Source organism: Oryctolagus cuniculus, chromosome 8 (assembly GCF_051225735.1).
Source record: "Oryctolagus cuniculus isolate XC-2025 breed Fujian yellow rabbit chromosome 8, ASM5122573v1, whole genome shotgun sequence".
NCBI classification, from domain to species: Eukaryota; Metazoa; Chordata; class Mammalia; order Lagomorpha; family Leporidae; genus Oryctolagus; species Oryctolagus cuniculus.
The window spans coordinates 142,787,039-142,808,620 of NC_142874.1; the positions used below are offsets into that span (position 1 = coordinate 142,787,039).

Consider the following 21,582-nt stretch of genomic DNA (forward strand, 5'->3'; position numbering starts at 1 on the left):
AGCCAGAAAGCAGCTGAGCTGAGAAAGCCTTGACCAGAGGGCCACTCGGGGAACAGGAGGTCTGATGAGGGCAAGCTAAGGGAAAGAGATCTGTTTGGAAAGGATTGGCCCCAGCAAGCCTTCAACTTAAGGAACACCCACCACAGCAGGGGCTGAGAGCAGGCTCGACAGTCAAGGGCAGCTGAAGGCCAGGCCAAGTTTCTCCTTTCCCCTCCCTTCCCCTCCCTTCCCCTCTCCTCTCCCCTCCCCTCCCCTCTCCTCTTCTCTCTCTCTTTCTTTCTTTCTTTCTTTAGATTTATTTAATTTATTTGAAAGACAGAGTTACAGAGAGGGGTAGAGGTCTTCCATCTGCTGGTTCACTTCACTCCCCAAATGGCCGCAAAGGTCAAAGCTGAGCCTATCCGAGGCTAGGAGCCAGGAGCTTCCTCCGTGTCTCCCATGTGGGTGCAGGGGCTCAAGGACTTCGGCCATTCTCTGCTGCTTCTCCAGGCACATTAGCAGGGAGCTGGATCATAAGTAGAACAGCCAGGACACAAACCAGCGTCCATATGGGTTGCCAGCGCTATAGGCTGGGGCTTTAACACACTGTGCCACAGCACCAGCCCCCTAGTTCTTACAACTAGGATGGTGTGAACCAATGGATGGAAGATCTACCTCTGTGGCTCTGCCTTACAAATGAATAAATATCTTTTTTAAAAAAGAGCATTTTAAAAAGGTTGTTGTGGAAATTGTGTTTTTCACAGTAAAAATGTGCTTATCTTTAAAACACTGTTTAAAAACTAATGAAAATCCTAAAGAATAAAAATTTGGTTTCAAATACAAAAATGAGTCAATGGTTAAAAACATAAAGGCTTCCTTTTAAGATGAAGGAGGTAGAATCCGAATATATATTTGAGTTTGCATATATAATACATAAAAAACTAAAAAAAAAAAAAGTTACCTCTAGGGAGTGGCATAGGAGTCGGGCCCGGCAGACAGGGTCAGAGTGGAAAACAAAAGATTTCACTGTATACTTTTTTTTTTTTTTTTTAAGATTTGTTTTATTTATTTGAATGACAGAGTTACAGAGAGAGGTAGACAGAGAGAGGGAGGTCTACCATCCACTGGTTCATTCCCCAGATGGCCACAACAGCCGGAACTGTGCCGATCCAAAGCCAGGAGCCAGGAGCTTTTTCCAGGTCACCCATGCAGGTGCAGGGGTCCAAGGACTTGGGCCATCCTCCACTGCTATCCCAGGCCATAGCAGAGAGCTGGATTGGAAGAGGAGCAGCCGGGACCAGAACTGGCGCCCATATGGGATACTGGCACCTCAAGCCACAGCTTCAACCCGTTGTGCCACAGTACCGGCCCCAACACTGTATACTTTTTATAGCTTACATTTTTAAATGATATATATTTCAAAAAATGACATTTACAATGAAACTGTAACACGTAACTTTCTATTCTACTGTTACTCTCTATTAAAGGTAGGGAGGACAGCAATCATCCCTAAGATGGAAATACTTGCACTTGAGACACTGGCCTCCAAGCTCCCTCTCAAATCCTCCCCGCTCTGGGCAGCTTCTGTCTATATCTTTGAATCAAAGAGCATTTCTTCTAAAACTTAGGTGAGCTACATATGGTCACTGTATAACAGAATGATCACTTTATAACTGCACTCTCTCTGTACTCTGAAACATCCTTGGCATCTCAAGAACACAACAGATTATTAAATAATTTAATAGTGCACAGTATTATATCCAGACAATCTGAGCTTAAGTTTGGATGAAATCCTTTCTATCCTTGCTAACCTCTAAATGCCTGAATAATGTTTATTTCTGCAAATGTTTCACTGCAGCTACGAGCATTATTCTATACAATTTCAAAGGCACATCAAATGCAGAGGAATGCTTTGAGAGGAAATTTAAATATAAAATGTGCTAGTGGTTCATTCTTTGAACACCTACCTTCAAGAGACAATACTGATGCAAGCAACCTGGGAAGCCTGTGGATTCAAGTCCAAACAGCTGCCCAGGGAAAAGACAAAATACTTCCCTGTTTGCCTACCCCTAGATTTAAATTTCTCTAATGGTCAACAGTGTCTTTGGTTAAGTTCCACCAAACTACTGTGCTCACTTAAAACTTTCTCAGGACAGGCGTTGTAGCCTAGTGGGTAAAGCACTGCCTATAATGCTGGCATCCCACAGGGCACCAGTTCAAGTCCCAGCTGCTCCACTTCTGATCCAGCTCCCTGCTAATGCACCTGGGAAAAGCAGCAGAAGATGGCCCAAGTGTTTGGGCCCTGTACCCATGTGGGAGACCCAGATGAAACTCCTGGTTCTTGGCTTCAGCTTGGTCCAGACTCCAGCTCTTGTAGCCATTTGGGGAGCAAGCCAGTGGATAGAAGACCTCTTTCTCTCTATCTCCTTCTGATTTAAAAATAAATATTTTAAAAACTTCTCTTCATTATATCTGACACAGATGTAAAGGTCTCTAAAATCCAGCACATGTTTGAGAAGGGAAATCACACATTCTCCTTGTCAACACTGACACTATACTTGGTGAACAGTTTATGAAATGATTATCACTGACAATTAATGAACAGCTCAATATTGCTGGATGGTTCTCCCACTGCTAGCTCCCTCCCATGATTTGTGGAATATCTTTTTCTGGATGAATTTTGGACAGGAGAAGTCTCCCAAAAGACTCATATGGCAGCCAAGAAATACCTAACTTACCAGGATGAATTACATTTCAACTGTTACTGTCAATAACATCTTGAAAAACAAACCAAGTAAATGTAATGAAGGAAAAATGAAATATACATTAATAAAGAGTCATTGCTTGTATGTGTCATATTTCAGGTACATATGTGTGGTTTCAGGTGTCTCTGTGCTCAAAGCATACAGCTTCAAGTACAGACAACATCAACTCACCAGTCATGGACGGTGATACTTTCCGCTGCCCTTTGTCAGTTTTCCCCTCGTAAACCACTGTAACATCATAAATCGCATCTAAGTAATTCTTCATAGAATCAAAAGCGACATGAGTTGCCTTTATTCTTGGTGTTAGCACATGTTTTAATACTGGAAGACCTAGAAAAGAAGTCAATCAGTGTGGCTATAAATTACCAACACATTAAGTCTGACTTCTGACTTGTTTAAATTTCCACAAATAGACCAAAATACAGTATTACACTAATTTAATATCTTTAGGGCTTTAAGTGCAAAAAGGACTCTCACATGACTTCTCCTGTTTAAATCAGCATCTCTTTATGACATATTTATAAAACTTCTGCACGCACAAGACACTGTGTTGGAAGCTGGCAGAAAACCAGCCCTCAGGAAACTTGGGACCCATGGAGAACCCTTCAGTGTGGTGAAGTCCGACACAGGCAAATGCTAGATCCCCTTCGCTGGCAACTGAATCGAGATGAAGAACCCTGCCCGTGGTCACTCATGATGCTTCAGGAGAACAAGTTTAATTCCTGACTCCTGGTCCATGAATCCTCTAACTCCATTTCTCTTCAAACAGTGATGGGGGAGTCGGAGATAACTTAAATGTCCCCCACTATGCATAAGACCCAACGTAAGAGAGCTGATATGGTCCATATGTTGTGAGATACAAACCTAATATTATTCAGTTTAAACTGAAGAATCCAGCTTCTTGATACACTTTTAAAAATTGAGACATAATTCATATGCCATAAAATTCTCCACTTTAAAGTACACAATTCAGCGGTTTCAGTCTATTCAGACCTGTGCAATCACCACCCCTGCGTCACCCCCAACACACACCTGCAGCATGAGTATACTGTACACTCCCCTGGCCACCTGCTCTGGGTCTCTATGGCTCTGCCTGTCCTGATATTTCACGTGAAGGGAACCTTTTGTGTCTTATTTCACTCAGCATGTTTTAGGCTTACGTACATGGTTGTGTATCAGTACCTCAACCCATTTTAATGGCTGCAAAAAGCATTCCATAGTATGGATAGGTGGCTTCTTAAAGTTATCCAATTGTACGTATTTATGGGGTCCAGAGTGATAATCCAATACATGAACATAATGTGTAATGATCAAATGAGGGTAGATGGCACGGCCATCTCCACACACATTTAAAAATCTTCCTGATTACCACATAGTAGTTGTACATAGTTACAGGGAACAGTGTGATACTTCTACATGTACACGATGTTTCCACTTCCTTACCCTTGGTGTTTGGAGCCTCCCTGCTTCTGACTGCTCATGAAGATGTTACTGTACGCTACAGTCATCCCCTTGTGCTGAGGAGCGCTAGAGCTTATTTTTCTCTCTTAACTGTGCTTTGGCACCCTTCATCTAGTCTCCTTCCAGTCCCACCCCTATAATGTCTAATAATCACTATTGTACACTCAGATCAACTTTTTAGCTTCCACATGACAGAAAACATGCAGTATCTGTCTGCATCTGACTTATTTAACACAATGATCTCCAGTTCCATCCATTTTGATGCCAAATAATATTCTACTATGTTTACATCCCATATTCTTTATTCATTCATCTACTGATGGGCATCTGGATTGAGTCCATCTTAGCGAGTGGGCATACTGCAGCAATAAACATGGGAGTCTAGGTATGATATGCCAATTTTATTTCCTGTGGATATATACCCAAAAGTGGAAAAGGTGGAAACTGTAGACATGTTTTCAATGTTTGAGGAACCTCCATAATGGTTTCCATAATGGCTGGACTAACTTACATTCCCACCAACACTGTATCCATTTTCTTTTCTTCATATCCTCACCAGCACTTGTTATTTTGGGTCTCTTTTATAATAACCATTCTAACTGGAATTGATGGTATCTCATGTGGCTTTGGTCTGCACTTCCCTAATAGCTGATAATGTTGAGCATCTTTTTATAATTTTGTTGGCTATTTTACTTTTTCTTTTGAGAAGTGTCTTCATATCATTTGCTCATTTTTAATCGGACTGTTTGGTTTTTGTTGTTCAGCTTTTTGAATCCCTTGTATTTTCTGGATAGCCAGTCATTTGTCAGGTAAAGTAATTTGCAAAAACTATCTCCCATTCTACAGATTGCTCTTCACTCTGTTGTTTTCTTTTCTGTGAAGAAATTTTTAGCTTGATATTATCCCTTTTGTATGTTTTTGCTTTTGTTACCTGTGCTTTTGGGGGTTTATCAGAAAAATCATCACCTGTACCAAAAACCTGCAGTTTTTGATGGTCTTTGACCCATTTTGAGTATATTTTTGTATAAGGTGAGGCACGGGATAGACAGAACACATTGTGTTTCTCTGTTCACCAGCCGATGGACATCTGGCTTGTCCTAGCACGCTTTGGATGCTAAGGAGAATGCTAAGACATTCAGATAAACAGCACATGAGTATTACATGTGAACAAGTCTTTGAAAGAACACATTAATCCTGGAGCATATCTCATATACTTTTAAAAGCTTCCTTAACTGAGGCAATATTGCAACAGTATAGAATAACTAATTGTACATTCTCCTAGTGCTCTTGCTGGCAAAAAGTATTTGCTTTTCTTCCCTTCCTGCTTCCTACTATCTCCCTTTGCCTTGATTAGACTATTTGCTGATCTTTAACAGAAAACAGTAGCTTTCTAGACATGGCATGAAAACAAACTAGGAAAGAATCTTGCCTTGGGTTTTCTGCTGTCTCTCCAGGGAAGAGGAGCTGTATAAGGAAGAGCAGCTATAGTACGGTGGGATTGTCCCACAGAAGAATTTTTAAAATGCAGGGTGGTGTGGGAAACAAAAAGATTCCCACAACCACATATTTGACTTAAGTCCCCAGGGCAGAAGCAGTTTAATTTATTCATAAACTTCTAACACAAATCTCAATAGTATACCAAGCTGGAAAACATTTGTCAATTGAGTTAACTTTTTCATCTGCTATTAGAGCTCATCTAGTCTTACTAAGTCCAAAGTGTGGTGTTTAGTAAGAACAATTAATTACTAGAATCTAAAGTAAGTTAGTTATGGAGATACCTCAAAAACCTGAATATAGACCTACCATATGACCCAGCCATCCCACTCCTGGAATTTACCCAAGGAAAATGAAATCAGTAAACAAAAGAGCTGTCTGCACCTCCAAGGTTAGTGCAGCTCAATTCACAACAGCTAAGACATGGAATCAACCTAAATGCCCATCAACCGAAGACTGGATAAAGAAATTACGGGATATGTGCACTATGGAATACTACACAGTGGTTAAAAAAAATGAAATCCAGTCATTTGCAACAAGATGGATGAATTTGGAAAACATTATACTTAGTGAAATAAGGTAGTCCCAAATGGACAAATAGCATATGTTCTCCCTGATCCATGAGAACTAATAGAGCACCTAGAACAAAATCCGTAAAGTGAAACTGACACTTTGAGATGGGTGACTTGAGCCGCCCTTGTCTTGATTGTTGAGGAACAGTTTCGTTTCTTTCGGTTTTTAGTATTTTTTTTTCTTTCATACTATTTGTTGAACTCTTTACTTAACATAGAGTTAATTATATGTATATAAAGTCAACTGAAAATAGATCTCAGAAAAAAAAAAAAAAGAGTGGGAATAAGAGAGGGAGGAGAAAGTTTGTAACTATAAAGCTGTATAGCCCTGCATACATTCCTATGGTCTTATTAAGGATACAGTTTAAAAACTTGTCATGGGACCCCAAATCTCATTAAACTTGGTGTTAAAAATGCAAAAAAAAAAAATAAGTTAGTAAGGGAATAAATAGAAATGTAGTATTTCTGGAAGGAGAGGGGAGAGTAGGGAGACAAGGGAGGGGGAGAGGAGAAGGGAGGGAAGGGGGAGGGAGGGAGGGAGAGGAGAGGGGGAAGGAGGGAAGGAGTGAAGGAAGGGAAGGGAGAGGAGGAAGGGGAAGGGAGGAGAGGAGGGGAGTGGAAGAGAAAGGGAAGAGGAGGAGGAGAAGGGGGGGAAGGGAGAGGAGGGGGAGGAGAGGGGGAAGGGGAGAGGAAGGGAGGGAAAAAGGAAGGGGAGGGGAAAGCAGAGGGGAGGGAAAAAAGGAGAGAGGGGAGGGGAGGGAGGAGGGAAGGAGAGAAGAGGGAGGGAGAAGGTGAGGGAAAAGGAAGGGAGAGGAGAGGGGAGGAGAAAAAAGGGGGAGAGAGGAGGGGAGGAGGAGGAGGAGGGAGAAAAGGGAGGGAGACACTTACAGTGAAGGTTTGAGAAAAAGACCTTTGTGACATTCATCTATGAAATACCCACAGGGATGTGAGCAATTAAGAGGCCAGTTAAGGCACTTGCGTCTCAAATCGAGTGCCTGGTTTTGAGTTCCAGCACTTTCCTGACTCCCGCCTCCTGTTAATGTGCACCCTGGGAGGTAGCAGATGATGGCTCAAGTATTCAGGCCTTTCCCAGCTTTGGCCCTAGCCCAGCACTGGCTGCTAGGGACATCTGGGGAGTGGATGGACCCCAGTGGATGGGAGCTCTCTCTCAGGCTCACAAATAAATAACTAAAAATTAAAAGGAAAAACAATAGCCATTACGGGGCAGCAAGTCAAGCCATGGCTTGTGACACATGCACCCCATGCTGGAGAGCCCGGGATCAAGTCCCACTTCCGCTTCTGATTCAACTTGTAAGTCCTTGTAAGAGCTCCTCCTTGCCATTGTGTATCTCACATACCTGCTTTGTCATAGATCCACCCATAGCCATACATGGCCACTTACATTTAAAATAAAACAAGATTAAAATTTTAATTAAACTAGAAGCAACTAGAATTTAAAGGTAACTTCCCCTGACACACTAGTCACATTTTGAATGTTCAGTAACCGTGTGAACAGGGGCCAGCACACTATCTCCACAGAAAGTCCTCTGAGAGGAACAGCACTGCCACAGTCCCCAGTGCAGTGTCCTGAACAAGACATCAGCGAGGGCGGCTGCCACATGCAGAGGTCACACACAAATCCATAGTCAAACCTCAAGGACACCCTTGAGGACACAGCACAGGCACTGTCTTCTGTATACTTCCCAACTTGATTAACAGGCAGAGCTTACTTGCTAATCAGTTACCCAATTTTACAAGTATGGACTTTATGAACTTCATCTATCTTCTAATTTAATTCTTATACAGATTTGTCTACCCACTAGGCATGCATGCACATGTGTACACACACACACACACACACACACACACACACAGATTTTTTTTAAAAGAGAGAGAAGGAAATTGAAGTTTGGTAACATCATGCAACTTGCAATCAAATTTCTAACAAAATTCAGAGTTTAGACTGCAACTCAGGTCTGCTGAAACTTTTCTCTCACATGTAACCCACACTGTGGAAAAAGATTTCACCTACATAATCATGTACTTTGGATAGATTTTAACTAAACCAATGGCACTGGAATATCTATCACAGCAAGCATATGAATTTTTATGTATATAACATGCAAATGAATTAAGAAGAAACTTCATTTCCTAAAGAAAATACATAACACATTTATTCATTCACCTAATTATTGTAAAACATGAATATCTTCTCCAGGAAGAATACAGGACACAATTATTTTAAATTACCTTTAAAAACTATTTTTTCAAACAATCGATGCTTAGTTACCTTGCTGAGCAGCAAACGTTTGACTAGCTAAAAGGACTTCAGTTTGTTCTGGATTATATCTTGTTCCCTCTGGAAAAATCACAAGATACATCTGTGGGACACAAAGAAAGCTTGTTTTGTTTTGTGTGAGCTCTGTTGTTATTAACTTAACAAAACTATTAATGTTGAGATACTATTTCTCATGTTGTGATAAGTGTATATTCATGTCAAGCAGGGCAACGAAAATGTAAAAACTCCAATTAAGACTAATCATGACACAGACTCTATTCCAATTAACGCTAATATTCATAATTAGAAATATGGTCATGAAACACTGATTTGTACAAAACCTCAACTAATGAAACAGCTTTTCTCCCTAAGATTCTATAACATGACATTTTTTAAGAGATGCAGATTTTAGAAATCATTTGAGGAAAGTCATATAAATTATCTACATTTCCACCATATAAAAGCTGATGTTAGTATTTCAAAAGCTTCATACAGTATTCTATTTTATAGAGCTCCTTTAATGCATTTTAAATCTACTTAACTTCTAAATGGCCCTGCATTTGTTATATAAATTAAGATGCTGTAACACTTATAAATAAAGATGAATATCAAGCCAAATGTTCACAGTAATTAGAGCTTTTATAAAACTCACTTACTTGGGAAAGTAAAAACATAAACATTAAAACAATAAAGACCCCTAACTTGAGAACTAAGTTCAAAAAATATACTAATAGTTTTGATTATAGAAGAAAAGAAATCAAGACAATCATACCAAACCTTCAAACAGAACACAGGACACAACGGGATAGCTATCTTTACTTAATCCATGCTCATCAGATCCCAAACTGTCTACTTACACATCTGCACAGAAGTATTCCTTTATCCAATTGATCTATGATCATAAAGCTCTTAATGAATGGATGTAACACTCTGGCTTCTCTTCAGATCGTATACATCTTTCACCTTTTACTAAGTGAATGGATTTAAGAGTTTAAATTTTTTTCATTAGACAATTTTGTGTTTCCAAAATTTCATCTGAAAAGTTAATATAATGTATAATGGGATCTCTATAAGTTTGCATTTTCAGCTTCTAAACTAATAAAAGCTTTTTATTCACCAGAATAACTGTCTACAGGACTAATTATCTTTGCCTAGTCTACAAAATTAATAATTGTATTATGTGTTCTGATATTTGATAGTAAGGACTGATCAACTTTGTTAAGAAAATGTAGGAAAATAAGTAAAATGGAAAAAATTTAAAAATTCCTCATTATAGTCCAACAACTAGAAGGGCAAATAGGAAGAAAAGTATCGAAGTTAGTTCTCAAAAATAAATTCATTTTCATGACAATATATTTTAAATCAGTAAAGTTTAATAGCTTTTAGCTCATTTACAAATGATTCACAATTTCAATGGTTAACAGCTCATTTGTTATTATTTTCTGTGTCTTAGATCTCTAATTTAAGGCTGTTACGCACTGAAGGAAAGCACGAATGAGTATTCATCACAGTACACTCTGTCTAAGAATGTGACTCCCAAGACTGACCATCGGGAAGGCAGAGTGCCCAGTTGCACATGTCATTTGCTCTTCTTCTGCCCAGCAGGTCTTTTCAGATTTTTAAAGCACAGCATGTTTTTATTGAAACAACAGCGAGATGCAGTGTTATTTTGTGCCAACCACTGCATTAAGTAGTTATCACCATTTCTGTCTACATTCTCTATGAGGTGTATGCACCATTATTATAATTTCCACTTCCTAGATGAGGAAACCTAAAGCACAAAGAGCTTATTTTACTTGAAAGTCAGAGTTACAGAGAGGCAGAGAAAGAGAGAGAGAGAGAGAGAGAGAGAGAGAGAGAGTCTTCCATCCACCAGTTCACTCCCCAAATGGCCACAACAGCCTGAGCTGCGCAGATCCGAAGCCAGGAGCCAGGAGCAGGAGCCATGGATGCAGGAGCACAAGGACTTGGGCTATCTCCTACTGCTTTCCCAGGCCATAGCAGAGAGCTGGACTGGAAGTGGAGCAGCTGGGACTTGAACTGGCACCCATATGGGATGCTGGTGCTGCAGGTGGCAGCTTTCCCCACTGTGCCACAGCGCCGACCCCTATCCATTATCTTGAAACCAGAATACAACACAGCTGACAGAAGGTGCACTGCATACAAAGGCTCTGATATGGGAAGAAGTTGAGATATGAGAGGAACTAAGTCACTGTAACTAGACAGGGAAGTGGAAGAACAGCATACAACATCAGAATGGACAAAAAGGCAAATTGCGTTCTCTGTAGGCACAGGATGTGAGGCAGAGGTAGTAGAGAATGACTGCTACATGGCTGCTTTGTGGGGTAGTGAAATACTCTGGAAGTTATAATGGTGACGGCTGCACAACTGTGCAGATAGAAGCCAATGAACTGTGCAATTTAAAATGGAGAATTTGGCCGGTGCTGTGGCTCAATAGGCTAATCCTCTGCCTTGCGGCGCTGGCACACCGGCTTCTAGTCCCGGTTGGGGCGCTGGATTCTGTCACAGCTCTCTGCTGTGGCCCGGGAGTGCAGTGGAGGGTGGCCCAAGTACTTGGGCCCTCCACCCCATGGGAGACCAGTAGAAGCACCTGGCTCCTGCCTTCGGATCAGCACGGTGCACCGGCCACAGCGCACGGTCGTGGCGGCCATTGGAGGGTGAACCAACGGCAAAGGAAGACCTTTCTCTCTGTCTCTCTCTCTCACTGTCCACTCTGCCTGTCAAAAAAATAAAAAATAAATAAATAAAAATAAATAAATAAAATGGAGAATTTTACGATAGCTGAATTACATCTCAAATTTTAAAGTAATCATTTGATTACTTCCTTGCTATCAATTTCAAACTGCTGACAAAAATGGCAGTGATCTGCTTCTGTTCCCGCAGAAGGAGAAGGTGGCCCCAGAGGCCAAAGACTACAACTGTATAGCATCCTGAGAAGCAGAACAGAGCAGCTGATGTTTTCAGATCTCCATCCACTAAGGATCATTCCAATGAAATCTCCACTCAAGGACAAGGCGCAAAGGGAACTTTAAAGGGGGAAAAAATGGAACAAACTTATTATCAACAAACCTAATTATGATTTTTTACTGATACACATATAAACCTAAACTTTTACCTTAAATGAACCAATTTTTTTCTGTGATAACCTTTTGTATCTAAAAAATTCAAGTTATGATATATTTTAAAGACTTATTTATTTATTCAGAGTTACACAGAGGAGAAGCAGAGAGAGAGAGAGAGAGAGTGTGCACTGATGGTTCACTCCCTAATTGGCCACAATGGCTGGGGTTGCGCCAATCCAAAGCCAGGAGCCAGGAGCTTCTTCCAGGTCTCCCGCGTGGGTGCAGTGGCCCAAGGACTTGGGCCATCTTCTGCTGCTCCTCCGCACGCGGAGGAGCCGCACCGGACCGGACGCTTGTTGTTCCCCTTTTTTACAAGTCTTTTCTATAGTAAAGTAAGAATAAGTAAACAGCGAACTCCCAAAGCAAGAATGAGTAGAGAGAAATAAGAAAGAATGAAGCAACGAACTTCCCCGCGAACTCTCCAACGCACTCTCCAACCAACCCACATCACCATGCCGTCTCTCTCCTCCTATATAGTCCTCTCCACCAATCCGTGCTCTGCTACCCACACGCTGAGCATGCTGCTCTCCTCCAATCAGGAGCAGCTCCTGCAGCTTACTGGTTGAACTGGAGGCAGCTGTGTAGAAGCTGTTTCCTCCTCTCCCAGCGCCATATTGTGGGAGAGCAGATGCATAGAATAAGTCTTAATTCCAGTAACTTAGTCTAGTCCGAGTTGCTCCCCACAATCTTCTACTGTTTTCCCATGCCACAGCAGAGAGCTGGATCAAAAGTGGAGCAGCTGGGTCTCAAACCAGCGCCCATATGGGATGCCGGCACTTCAGGCCAGGGCATTAACCCGCTGTGTCACAGCGCTGGCTCTGTTATGATATATTTTAAACACAGATATTTCAACTGCTAGTAGAAATTATTACGCTATATTTCCCATCAAAAACCTATTTGCTGGCAGGTGTTTGGTAAGCTGTTGCTTGGGACACCTGCATCCCATACCAGAGTGCCTGGCTGAAGTCCTGCCTCTGCTTCTAACCCAGCTTCCTGCTAGTGTGCACTCTGGGAGGCAACAGATGATGGCTCAAACACTTGTTTCCTGTCACCCATGTGGGAGATCCAGATGGTGTTTCAGGCTCCTGGTTTTGCCCTACCCTAGTTTTGGCCGTTGTGGGCATTTTGGGAGTGAACCGGCAGACGGAAGATCTGTCTCTCTGATTTTCAAAAGGGGGAAATAACTATTAAAAAAGAAGACTGCTATCAGGTTAAGCCTCCAGCCACTTGCAATGCTGGCACTGATTTGAGTCCCAGCTACTCTACTTCTGATCTAGCTTCCTGCTAACATGCCTGGGAAAGCAGCAGATGATGGCCCAAGTACTTGGGCCCCTGCCACCCAACTGGGAGTTAAAGAGGGAGCTCCAGGCTTCTGCCTTCAGCCTGGCCCAGACCTGGCCATTGTGGCCATTTGGGAGTGAACCAGTGGATGGAAGATCTCTCCGTGTCTTTCCCTCTGTCTGTAAGTTTGCCTTTCAAATAAATAAAACTTATTCTCCATGCATTGAGTAATTTGCTTTTTAACTAAATCTGTTTCGTCATTCCAAAATAAGGATTAACGGAAACATAAAACACTAAGTGGCAGGCTCTTCCTGTTTTTTGAAAACCCTATCTAGTTTCCAGAGCAGCACATTCATATATAGCAGTAATACCTTATAACTTAGCGAACTTTGATTAGCTATGAATCTTTGAATTACTGTTTACTATTTAAATAAAAAGCTATTTCATATTAAGATGCATAGAATATAAGCAAGATATTTCATCTCTGCCTTCTTTCCTCAAAATTAACTAAATGTGGAAAACCAAACCTTCTCAAAGTTTTCTATAATTATAATCAGAAACAATTATTATAAACTGCATTATACATTTACAGAAGCAAAAAAGAAAAAATGTGGCAGAATACAAAAGAACAATCTCTTTCTTCAATGAGCTCGCTATTTAACTATGGAAGTGATAGATGCACCATCAGAAAACAGTGATGAAGTGACAACACACACAGGATGCCTCCTTCCTCCCCCAGATATCCACAGCCTAAGCCCCGGCACCTGGCTCCCATGTATTTCATCCATCCTCTGCTACTTCCCCAGAAGCATTAGCAGGAAGCTGGATTTGAAACAGAGCAGTCAGACTCAAAACTGCCACTCCCATATGGGAAGGAGGCATCACAAGTGGCAGCCTGACCTGCTGCACCGCAATGCTGCCCCAATAAACATCTTTTAATTCCATTTTCCACAAACTTTTTAAGGTCCTTCATATAGTCTTACGAGAAATAATAAGCCATATGAAAGCTGACGAGATACATATATTCTTCCTGTCAATTACATAACTTTCAGAAACAAAAGAGTATACAGGGGCCGGCACTGTGGAGCGGTAGGTTAAAGCCCTGGCCTTAAGTGCCAGCATCCCATATGGGCGACGGTTCTAGTCCTGGCTGCTCTTCTTCTGATCCAGCTCTCTGCTATGGTCTGGGATAGCAGCAGAAGATGGCCCAAGTCCTTGGGCCCCTGCACCTGCATGGGGGACCAGGAAGAAGTTCCTTGCTCCTGACTTCAGATTGGAACAGCTCCAGCCGTTGTGGTCATCTGGGGAGTCAACCAGTGGATGGAAGACCTCTTTCTCTGTCTCTACCTCTCTCTGTAACTCTTTCAAATAAATAAAATAAATCTTTAATAAAAAAGAGTATACAAAGAACTGGAGCAGCATGCTTCTGCTTTTCTGGGGCTTAAATATCAAAGATGAAACAATCATCCCTGGGGCACACAGTGACTTTAAAAGGACAACCACTCAGCAATGCTTCATGAGCCTGCCGATCCTATTCAACACTGTGCTAGAAACATAAAAAAAAAACAAAACAAAACAAAAAAAAAAACAAAAAAAACCAGACTGTACCCTTAAAAAACTAGAAGTTTCTTTGGCTATCCCATAATGAAAAATCCGATTAGTTGAACAAACTTCCTACTGAAAACAATTTAAAAGGCTGTATGTAACTCATTTTAGAAGTATCAAAGAGCTGACAAGGTGATAAGACCAAAATTAAGCAAACAGCAAAGCAGAAATAAGTACAGAACATAGCTTTTGTTTCAAGATGCCAAAACTGAGAACAAAAATTTAAGCCAGGGGGTTTTCGTGTTGTGGAGCAGTAAGTTAAGCTGAGTTTTCAACACTGGCATTCCTTACTGGAGTGCAGGTTGCTTTGCTTCCGAGACAGCCCCCTGTTAATGGGCCTGGGAGGACGGAAGGAGGGCCCATGTGCTTGGGCCCCTGTCACCCATGTGGGAGACCCCGATGGAGTTCCTGGCTCCTGGCTTCGCCCTGGTCCTACCCCAAATGTCGCAGTTATCTGGGAAGTGAACCAGTGGATGAAAGATCTCTTTCTCTCTATCTTTCCCTCTCTTTCTGTCCCTCTGCCTTTCAAATAAGTAAAATAAACCTTAAGAAAAAATAAAATAAAAACAAAGAAGATGAAAGCCAAGCCATAGACTTCTATGAGAAATGTTGAGAGAGAACTGGAAGTGAAGGAAGCACCACCGGCTACACTGTGAAGGTACAAGTCAACCAGAAGTAAAACAAGTATCACGTGCATTTGCACTGCCTGAGTGGCACTGAACCTCAAGCTCAGAATTTGGTTTTGGTGGGAACTAGATGACAGGGAACTATAAGAGGTCTAACTAAAACACAAATAAATATTCTCTGCAAGAAGGCACTTCCATGTGGGTGATCCTGTGCCTGGCTGGGAGACTGCCTGCCTAGCCCATGCAGGAGGTTGAGAGGGCATGGCACACCATGCTCCCCAGGAAAAAACCCTGGTCAAGGGATTAGCACACTGAGACCCCACATATGACCTGACTGCTGGCAGGTGGCAGGGGCCTTAGGCACATTTCCCCCACTCCCACTTCCTGTTGAAGGGCCTTGTGATTGTCAACCAGGTAAACAGCTCCCAGGTGTGGCCGAGACCCGTAGACTACCTGAAAGGCTACACAGGCTACATGACCTTCAAGCTGATTGGAGAAGCACAGCAGCTCCAGTATCTGCTTTAGCCTATAGAATTAGTGTTGCTACCCTGACCTAGGTACTCCCTTTTGCCTGCTGTATAAAAACTTGTGCCCGACTGTTAATAAGCTGACAGGTTCACCGAAACTGTCTCCTGGGCTTCTTGTCGAAGAATGCTGTTGCCCTACCATCCCAACAGTGTGGGCCTCACAGGATGAGCCTACACTTTCATCCCAGGCTTCAGCTGATTTCTAGAAATAATTTTGCAAATACAATCAGCAGCAAACAAACAGCACATGAGGAAAGAAAGTACCATGAGCAAGAACCAGCAGGAAAAAGCCCAAACAGAACTTCAGATACTAAACAACCAACTACATCCTTTAAATTAAGTCTTCAGTACTTAAAGAAACAAAAGACAAGCCTAGAGACTAACACAAAATAAAAAAACAGGTTTGACAAAAACAATTCAGCACTTCATACAATGAAAACTATAATAAATTAAAAACATGGAAGTTAACATGGATTTTTACATTGGATTGTTTCTTGGGACAGAGGAGACTCAGTGGAAAAACTGGTGAAGTCTAAATAGTCTGTAGGTAAGTGGTATGGTACCAATATTTACTTCTTAGTTTTGACAAAGGCACCATGGTTATCTAAGAGGTCAACATTGGATGTTACCATTAAAACAAGGTGAAGAGCAGATAGGAATTCTCTGTACTTGCTTTGCAACATTTTTATAAATCTAAAGCTGTTCCAGGTTTTAAATTTATAAGCAATAAAAATAAGAGAAGACTGTCATTTAGCATGTAGAATGCTGACAGTACAGCTCTCAATCCTGTAACAACACTGACACCAGACAGTCTGTGAAGTCAGGCTTCCTGGACCCTTCAGAGCTTAAGGTTGTTAAGACAACTAACCAAACAAAAATGTACAGAAAGAGAAACAAAGGGGAGATGAGCTGTAACACTTGTTTACTAGGAGAAAATGTTATCAGATGCCAGGAAAGGAATTTAGCTAAAATGTTTAACAATGTGCAAAAAGTCACCTGTCAGCTGGTGAAACAGAAGAACCCCAGCAGGCTACAGAACAGGGAAGAATGTCCAACTCACCAGCTGTAGCCTACAGGCCTCACCAGGACTCCCAGGAAATAAAGAAAAAAGAAAAACATCACTGGGATCAGGGCAAGACTAGCTGCAGGAAGAGGGCCAGCACCAACTTTCCCCTCTTTCTGGGCACAGACGCACATTGCTGGAAGAAGGGCAACAAAACCCTCCCATCCTTTGGACACAGATGAAAAACCAGTGAGGCTGGGTGAAGAGAAAGATACACAGATGTACAGCTGGGAGCAAGGCAGGGTCAGGGGAGGCTCCATAGCTAAGGTGCCTCCCTGCCCTGTCCATGCACTACCCAGCTAAGGAGAGTACCAGAGGAAGACTGGAGGGAGCAGTAGACGTGGAAAAAGGGGGGCACTCTGAGGTGTCCTGTGGCAAAGCTGAGTGTGGACACCCACTGAGGAAAACTCTAGCTATGTTGCCATTCTAAACACAAAGTCATGAATGCTACTGGAGTGTGAACCATTATAGCAACAGCAAACGCGAATCCACTGGAACTCCTGTCTGGATCCTCTGCATCCCCAACAACAAAGTCCTGGCAAAAAGAAAATGGTTCCCATTTCCCGGTGTCAGTGCAATTTGCCCGTCTCAATTTGCCTGTCTCTCCTGGCTCCTGTCCAAATGTCCACAAAATGCTCAATTTCCAACAAAACCTTAGGAGGCATAAAAAAAGATAAAAGCACAACCTGAAGAGACAAAAAATACCAGATTCAGATTTGGCAAAGAGGTTAGAATTAGCAGGCAGGGCATTTACAATAACTACGAGTGACATGGTAAAGATTCCAATGGAAAAGGGAGGTGAGAACCCTCATGACAGATACTTTCAGCATCGCAAAGGAAACGGAATCAAAGGGAAATGGCTAGGGGCCGAGGCTGTGGCGCAATGGGTTAGCGCCCGGGCCTGAAGCGCTGGCATCCCATTTGGGTGCTGGTTTGAGACCAGGCTGCTCCACTTCCGATCCAGCTCTCTGCTGTGGCCTGGGAAAGCAGTAGAAGATGGCCCAAAACCTTGGGCCCCTGCACCCACGTGGGAGACCCAGAAGAAGCTCCTGGCTCCTGGCTTTGGATTGGCGCAGCTCCAGCTGTTGCGGCCATCTGGAGAGTGAACCATCAGATGGAAGTCTCCCTCTCTCTCTCTCTCTGCCTCTCCTCTCTCTGTGTAACTCTGACTTTCAAATAAATAAATAAATCTTATAAAAAAAAAAAAGGGAAATGGCTAGGGATGAAAAAGAGAACAGAGCTGAGCAGTTTTAATGGGTTCATCTGTAGACTTGACAAAGTCAGGGTAACAATCAATAAATTTGGAAGACAGGTCAACACAAATTACCCAAAATGTAACACAGAAAGAAAATGGGAGGGGCGGAAGAGAATTAAAAATCCTGGAGCTAATGTGGCATGTACCAATGCCATCTTACTAGTCAAAGTGATCAGTTTCAGTTCATAATTGATCATAATGATAGGATTAAGTGTCAGAGATCACATAAACAAGACTAGTGTCTGCTAATACTAACTGATAGAATTAAAAAGGAGAGAATGATCCAACATGGGAAGCGGGATACACAGCAGACTCATAGAATGGCAGATGTCCTAAACAGCACTCTGGCCTCAGAATCAGCCCTTAAGGCATTCAGATCTGGCTGAAGAGCCCATGAGAGTATTTCAGGCATGGAAAGCCAAGACACTGTGGCAAAAAGAAAAATGACCTAAATGAAAGATCTCTGTGAGATCCCAGGGGAAAGAACGGGCCATCAAAGAAGGAGGTACCTTTCTCTGAAGGGAGGAGAGAACTTCCACTTTGACTATGGCCTTGTCTAAATGAGACTGGAGTTGGCGAATTCAAAAGGCTTCCATAGCCTTGGCAGCTCATGACAAGAGCCTCGGGTGATTACTGACATCATAAACAAGAGTGTCAATTGTTAAATCAACAACAGGAGTCACTGTGCACTTACTCCCCACGTAGGATCTCTGTCCTTAATGTGTTGTACTATGCGAATTAACATATAACTGTACTCAAACAGTACTTTATACTTTGTGTGCTGTGTGGGTGCAAACTGTTGAAGTCTTTACTTAGTATATACTAAATTGATCTTCTGTATATAAAGATAATTGAAAATGAATCTTGATGAAGAATGGGATGGGAGAGGGAGTGGGAGATGGGATGGTTGCAGGTGGGAGGGTGGTTATAGGGGGGAAAAGCCACTATAATCCAAAAGTTGTACTTTGGAAATTTATATTTATTAAATAAAAGTTAAAAAAAATCCAGGAGCTGTAGAACAGTATCACTAACCAGAGAGGAAAAACAAGATTAAAAATAGTAATAATAGACAAGAATTTTCCAAAATTAATGACAGATACCAGGCCACAGATCTACACTCAGAGAGGACAGAGATTTAAAAAAAAATGACCCTCAAGCATATAATAGTTAAACTGATGAAAATCAAAAAACAAGGAAAACCCATGATGAAAGACAGAAGAAAAATAATCCATAATATATAGGTTAAAGTTTTTCTACATTGGCATTACTGATTGAGAACTATATTTATTGGGGAAAGAAAGGTAAGGGGAAACTATAGAACCAAACACGCATGGAAAAGGGGCTACATTTGTTGGTTTCAGGTGAACAACAACATGGATACAAAAGAAACTTTACAGCACACACCTATAGCTAGGGTGACCAGACAGCTGGAGAAGCAAAGTGCACCCAACACTTTAATATACAAATTTGTTTTTTTAAATATTAAATTTTTAAAAAAGTAGCTATACATATAGCCAATCTATTTTTCTATTGGAGAGCTATAAACAAACAATGACTCCCATTTCTGCCATAGTTCACCATATCATTGAGGACTAAGAAGACCCTCTCCAAATGACCTGTTCTCTAGGGGAGCAGCAACAGAGCAAGGGGCCCCCATTGACCTCACTGACCATCCCAAACAGAAGGCACTTTTCTAACGTGACACCTAGAAAATGCCCGTGAGAAAACAATGTCTTCCACTCTTTCAAAATGAGCTCTGGCGACTGCCTACCAGCCCTGGAAGGGGAGGTCAAGAGGAGAGGAAGGAAGAGACAGGGGACAAGAAAGGAAAAAGAAAGAACTTGTGAACTCGAGCTCAGTTTCTGAGCACTTGGACTACCCTGAAAGATAAAGGCCAAGTCACTACAATCCCGGAGACAGTCATGGGAAAAAGTCATGTGGCCGCAATTAGCATTCTTCAAATAGAAGACTGACATTCCTTTTTAGGGAGGGGGAACAGCAAGGTTTAGTAGTATTCACACTGAATGATTTTTCCTTTGTAGATATTAATATTCCCTTGTCTTTTCAAATAACTGCATTATACAAGAAATCTAAATTTACACAGAGAGAAAAGTCGCTTCTTCGAAAACTAAATCTAATACTAAAGAGTTAGATGAGCTCTTAAAGTAGCTGAAGCATAGGGTTACAAGAGCAGGTCTACTTGCTATTTATAGACTCTGGAAGACATCAAGTGTTCTCTTTATCCTTTATAAGGTCAGTATTGATTAGCATTGGCAAAGGACCAGTACACTCATCTACAGCTAGAAAGATCTACTCAACTATTCTCGGACGGTGCTGTTGCCCTGCCACTTAGTACGTGGGGGAATAGTACATCTTGGGAACAACTCTTAAATTAGGATCTCTGTCCTTAATGTGTTGTACTACGTGAATTAACGGTATAACTAGTACTCAAACAGTACTTTATACTTTGTGTGTCTGTGTGGGTGCAAACTGTTGAAATCTTTACTTAGTATATACTAAATTGATCTTCTGTATATAAAGATTAAAAAAAAATAAACGCTGAAAGTTGGCAAGGGAAATAATAATGATGGACACAATCTTACTGGAGTTCCTGCATTCACGTAGCTCTGCAGCTTGTTTCTCATATCTTTCTCATTAAAGTTGGCACTTCGCTTTACATAGATTCCTCCATGCTGGCATATAAAAAAATGGGGAAAAATATATTTATTCTCAAAATAACCAATGACAATAGTCATCAAAAAGGCAACTTTACTCCCAAAGAGTAAAGAATAAAACTGCATTTCAGAATTTCAACTATACTTAATGCATTCAAATAGCATCTAAAGAACATTTAGCAAAAAATTGTTTCAAAATAATTCAAACAAAACAGCATATCATACTGTTACTAAAAAATACACGAACTTTAGCTTCTTAAACATTTGACTTGTTTTCATTTATTTGAAAGATAGAACAGTAAACTGAGACAGACACTTGAGACAAAGAGATCTTCCATCTGCTGGTTCATTCCCCCAAAGGCCTTCAATAGCCAGGTCTAGATAGGCCAAAGCCAGGAGTCAGAAACTCCACTCAAATACTTGAGCCATCGCCTGCTGCCTCCATGGTGCACATTAGCAGAAGCTGGATTGGAAGCAGAGGTCTTCTACCTTGACACTAAAATATGGCATGCAGGCATCCCAGGCAGCAGTTTAACCACTGTGCCATAACATCCCCTAAAAAATTTAGTTTTGTTGGCCTTTAAAATGATTTTTCTTTTTTCTTTTTAATATTTATTTGAGAGGCAGAGTTACAGACAGAGAGAAGGAGAGACAGAGAGAGGTCTTCCATTCCCTGGGTTCACTCCCCAGTTGGCCACAACGGCTGGAGCCAGGCTGATCCAAAGCCAGGAGCCAGGAGCTTCTTCAGGGCCCCCCATGTGGGTGCAAGGGCCCAAGCACTTGGGCCATCTTCCACTGCTTTCCCAGGCCATAGCAGAGCTGGATCAGAAGAGGAGCAGCCAGGACATGAACCGGCAC

The 21,582-nt window shown here is 41.7% G+C and overlaps 1 protein-coding gene across 3 annotated transcripts in view; it reads right to left on the minus strand.

Annotated features, from left to right (window-relative positions):
* The window catches only part of AGPAT5 (1-acylglycerol-3-phosphate O-acyltransferase 5), a 62,623-nt gene that overhangs the window by 12,671 nt on the left and 28,370 nt on the right, over nt 1–21,582 (minus strand). For 2 of the 3 annotated variants that reach the window (XM_008274179.3, XM_089302822.1), the window contains 3 exons: nt 20,653–20,742; nt 8,562–8,652; nt 2,916–3,074 (listed from right to left, as the gene is read on the minus strand). In XM_008274179.3, coding sequence (XP_008272401.2) covers nt 2,916–3,074; nt 8,562–8,652; nt 20,653–20,742 — 340 coding nt within the window. The remainder of the gene's footprint in view (nt 1–2,915; nt 3,075–8,561; nt 8,653–20,652; nt 20,743–21,582) is intronic. The other variant, XM_051832695.3, reaches the window with a different exon arrangement.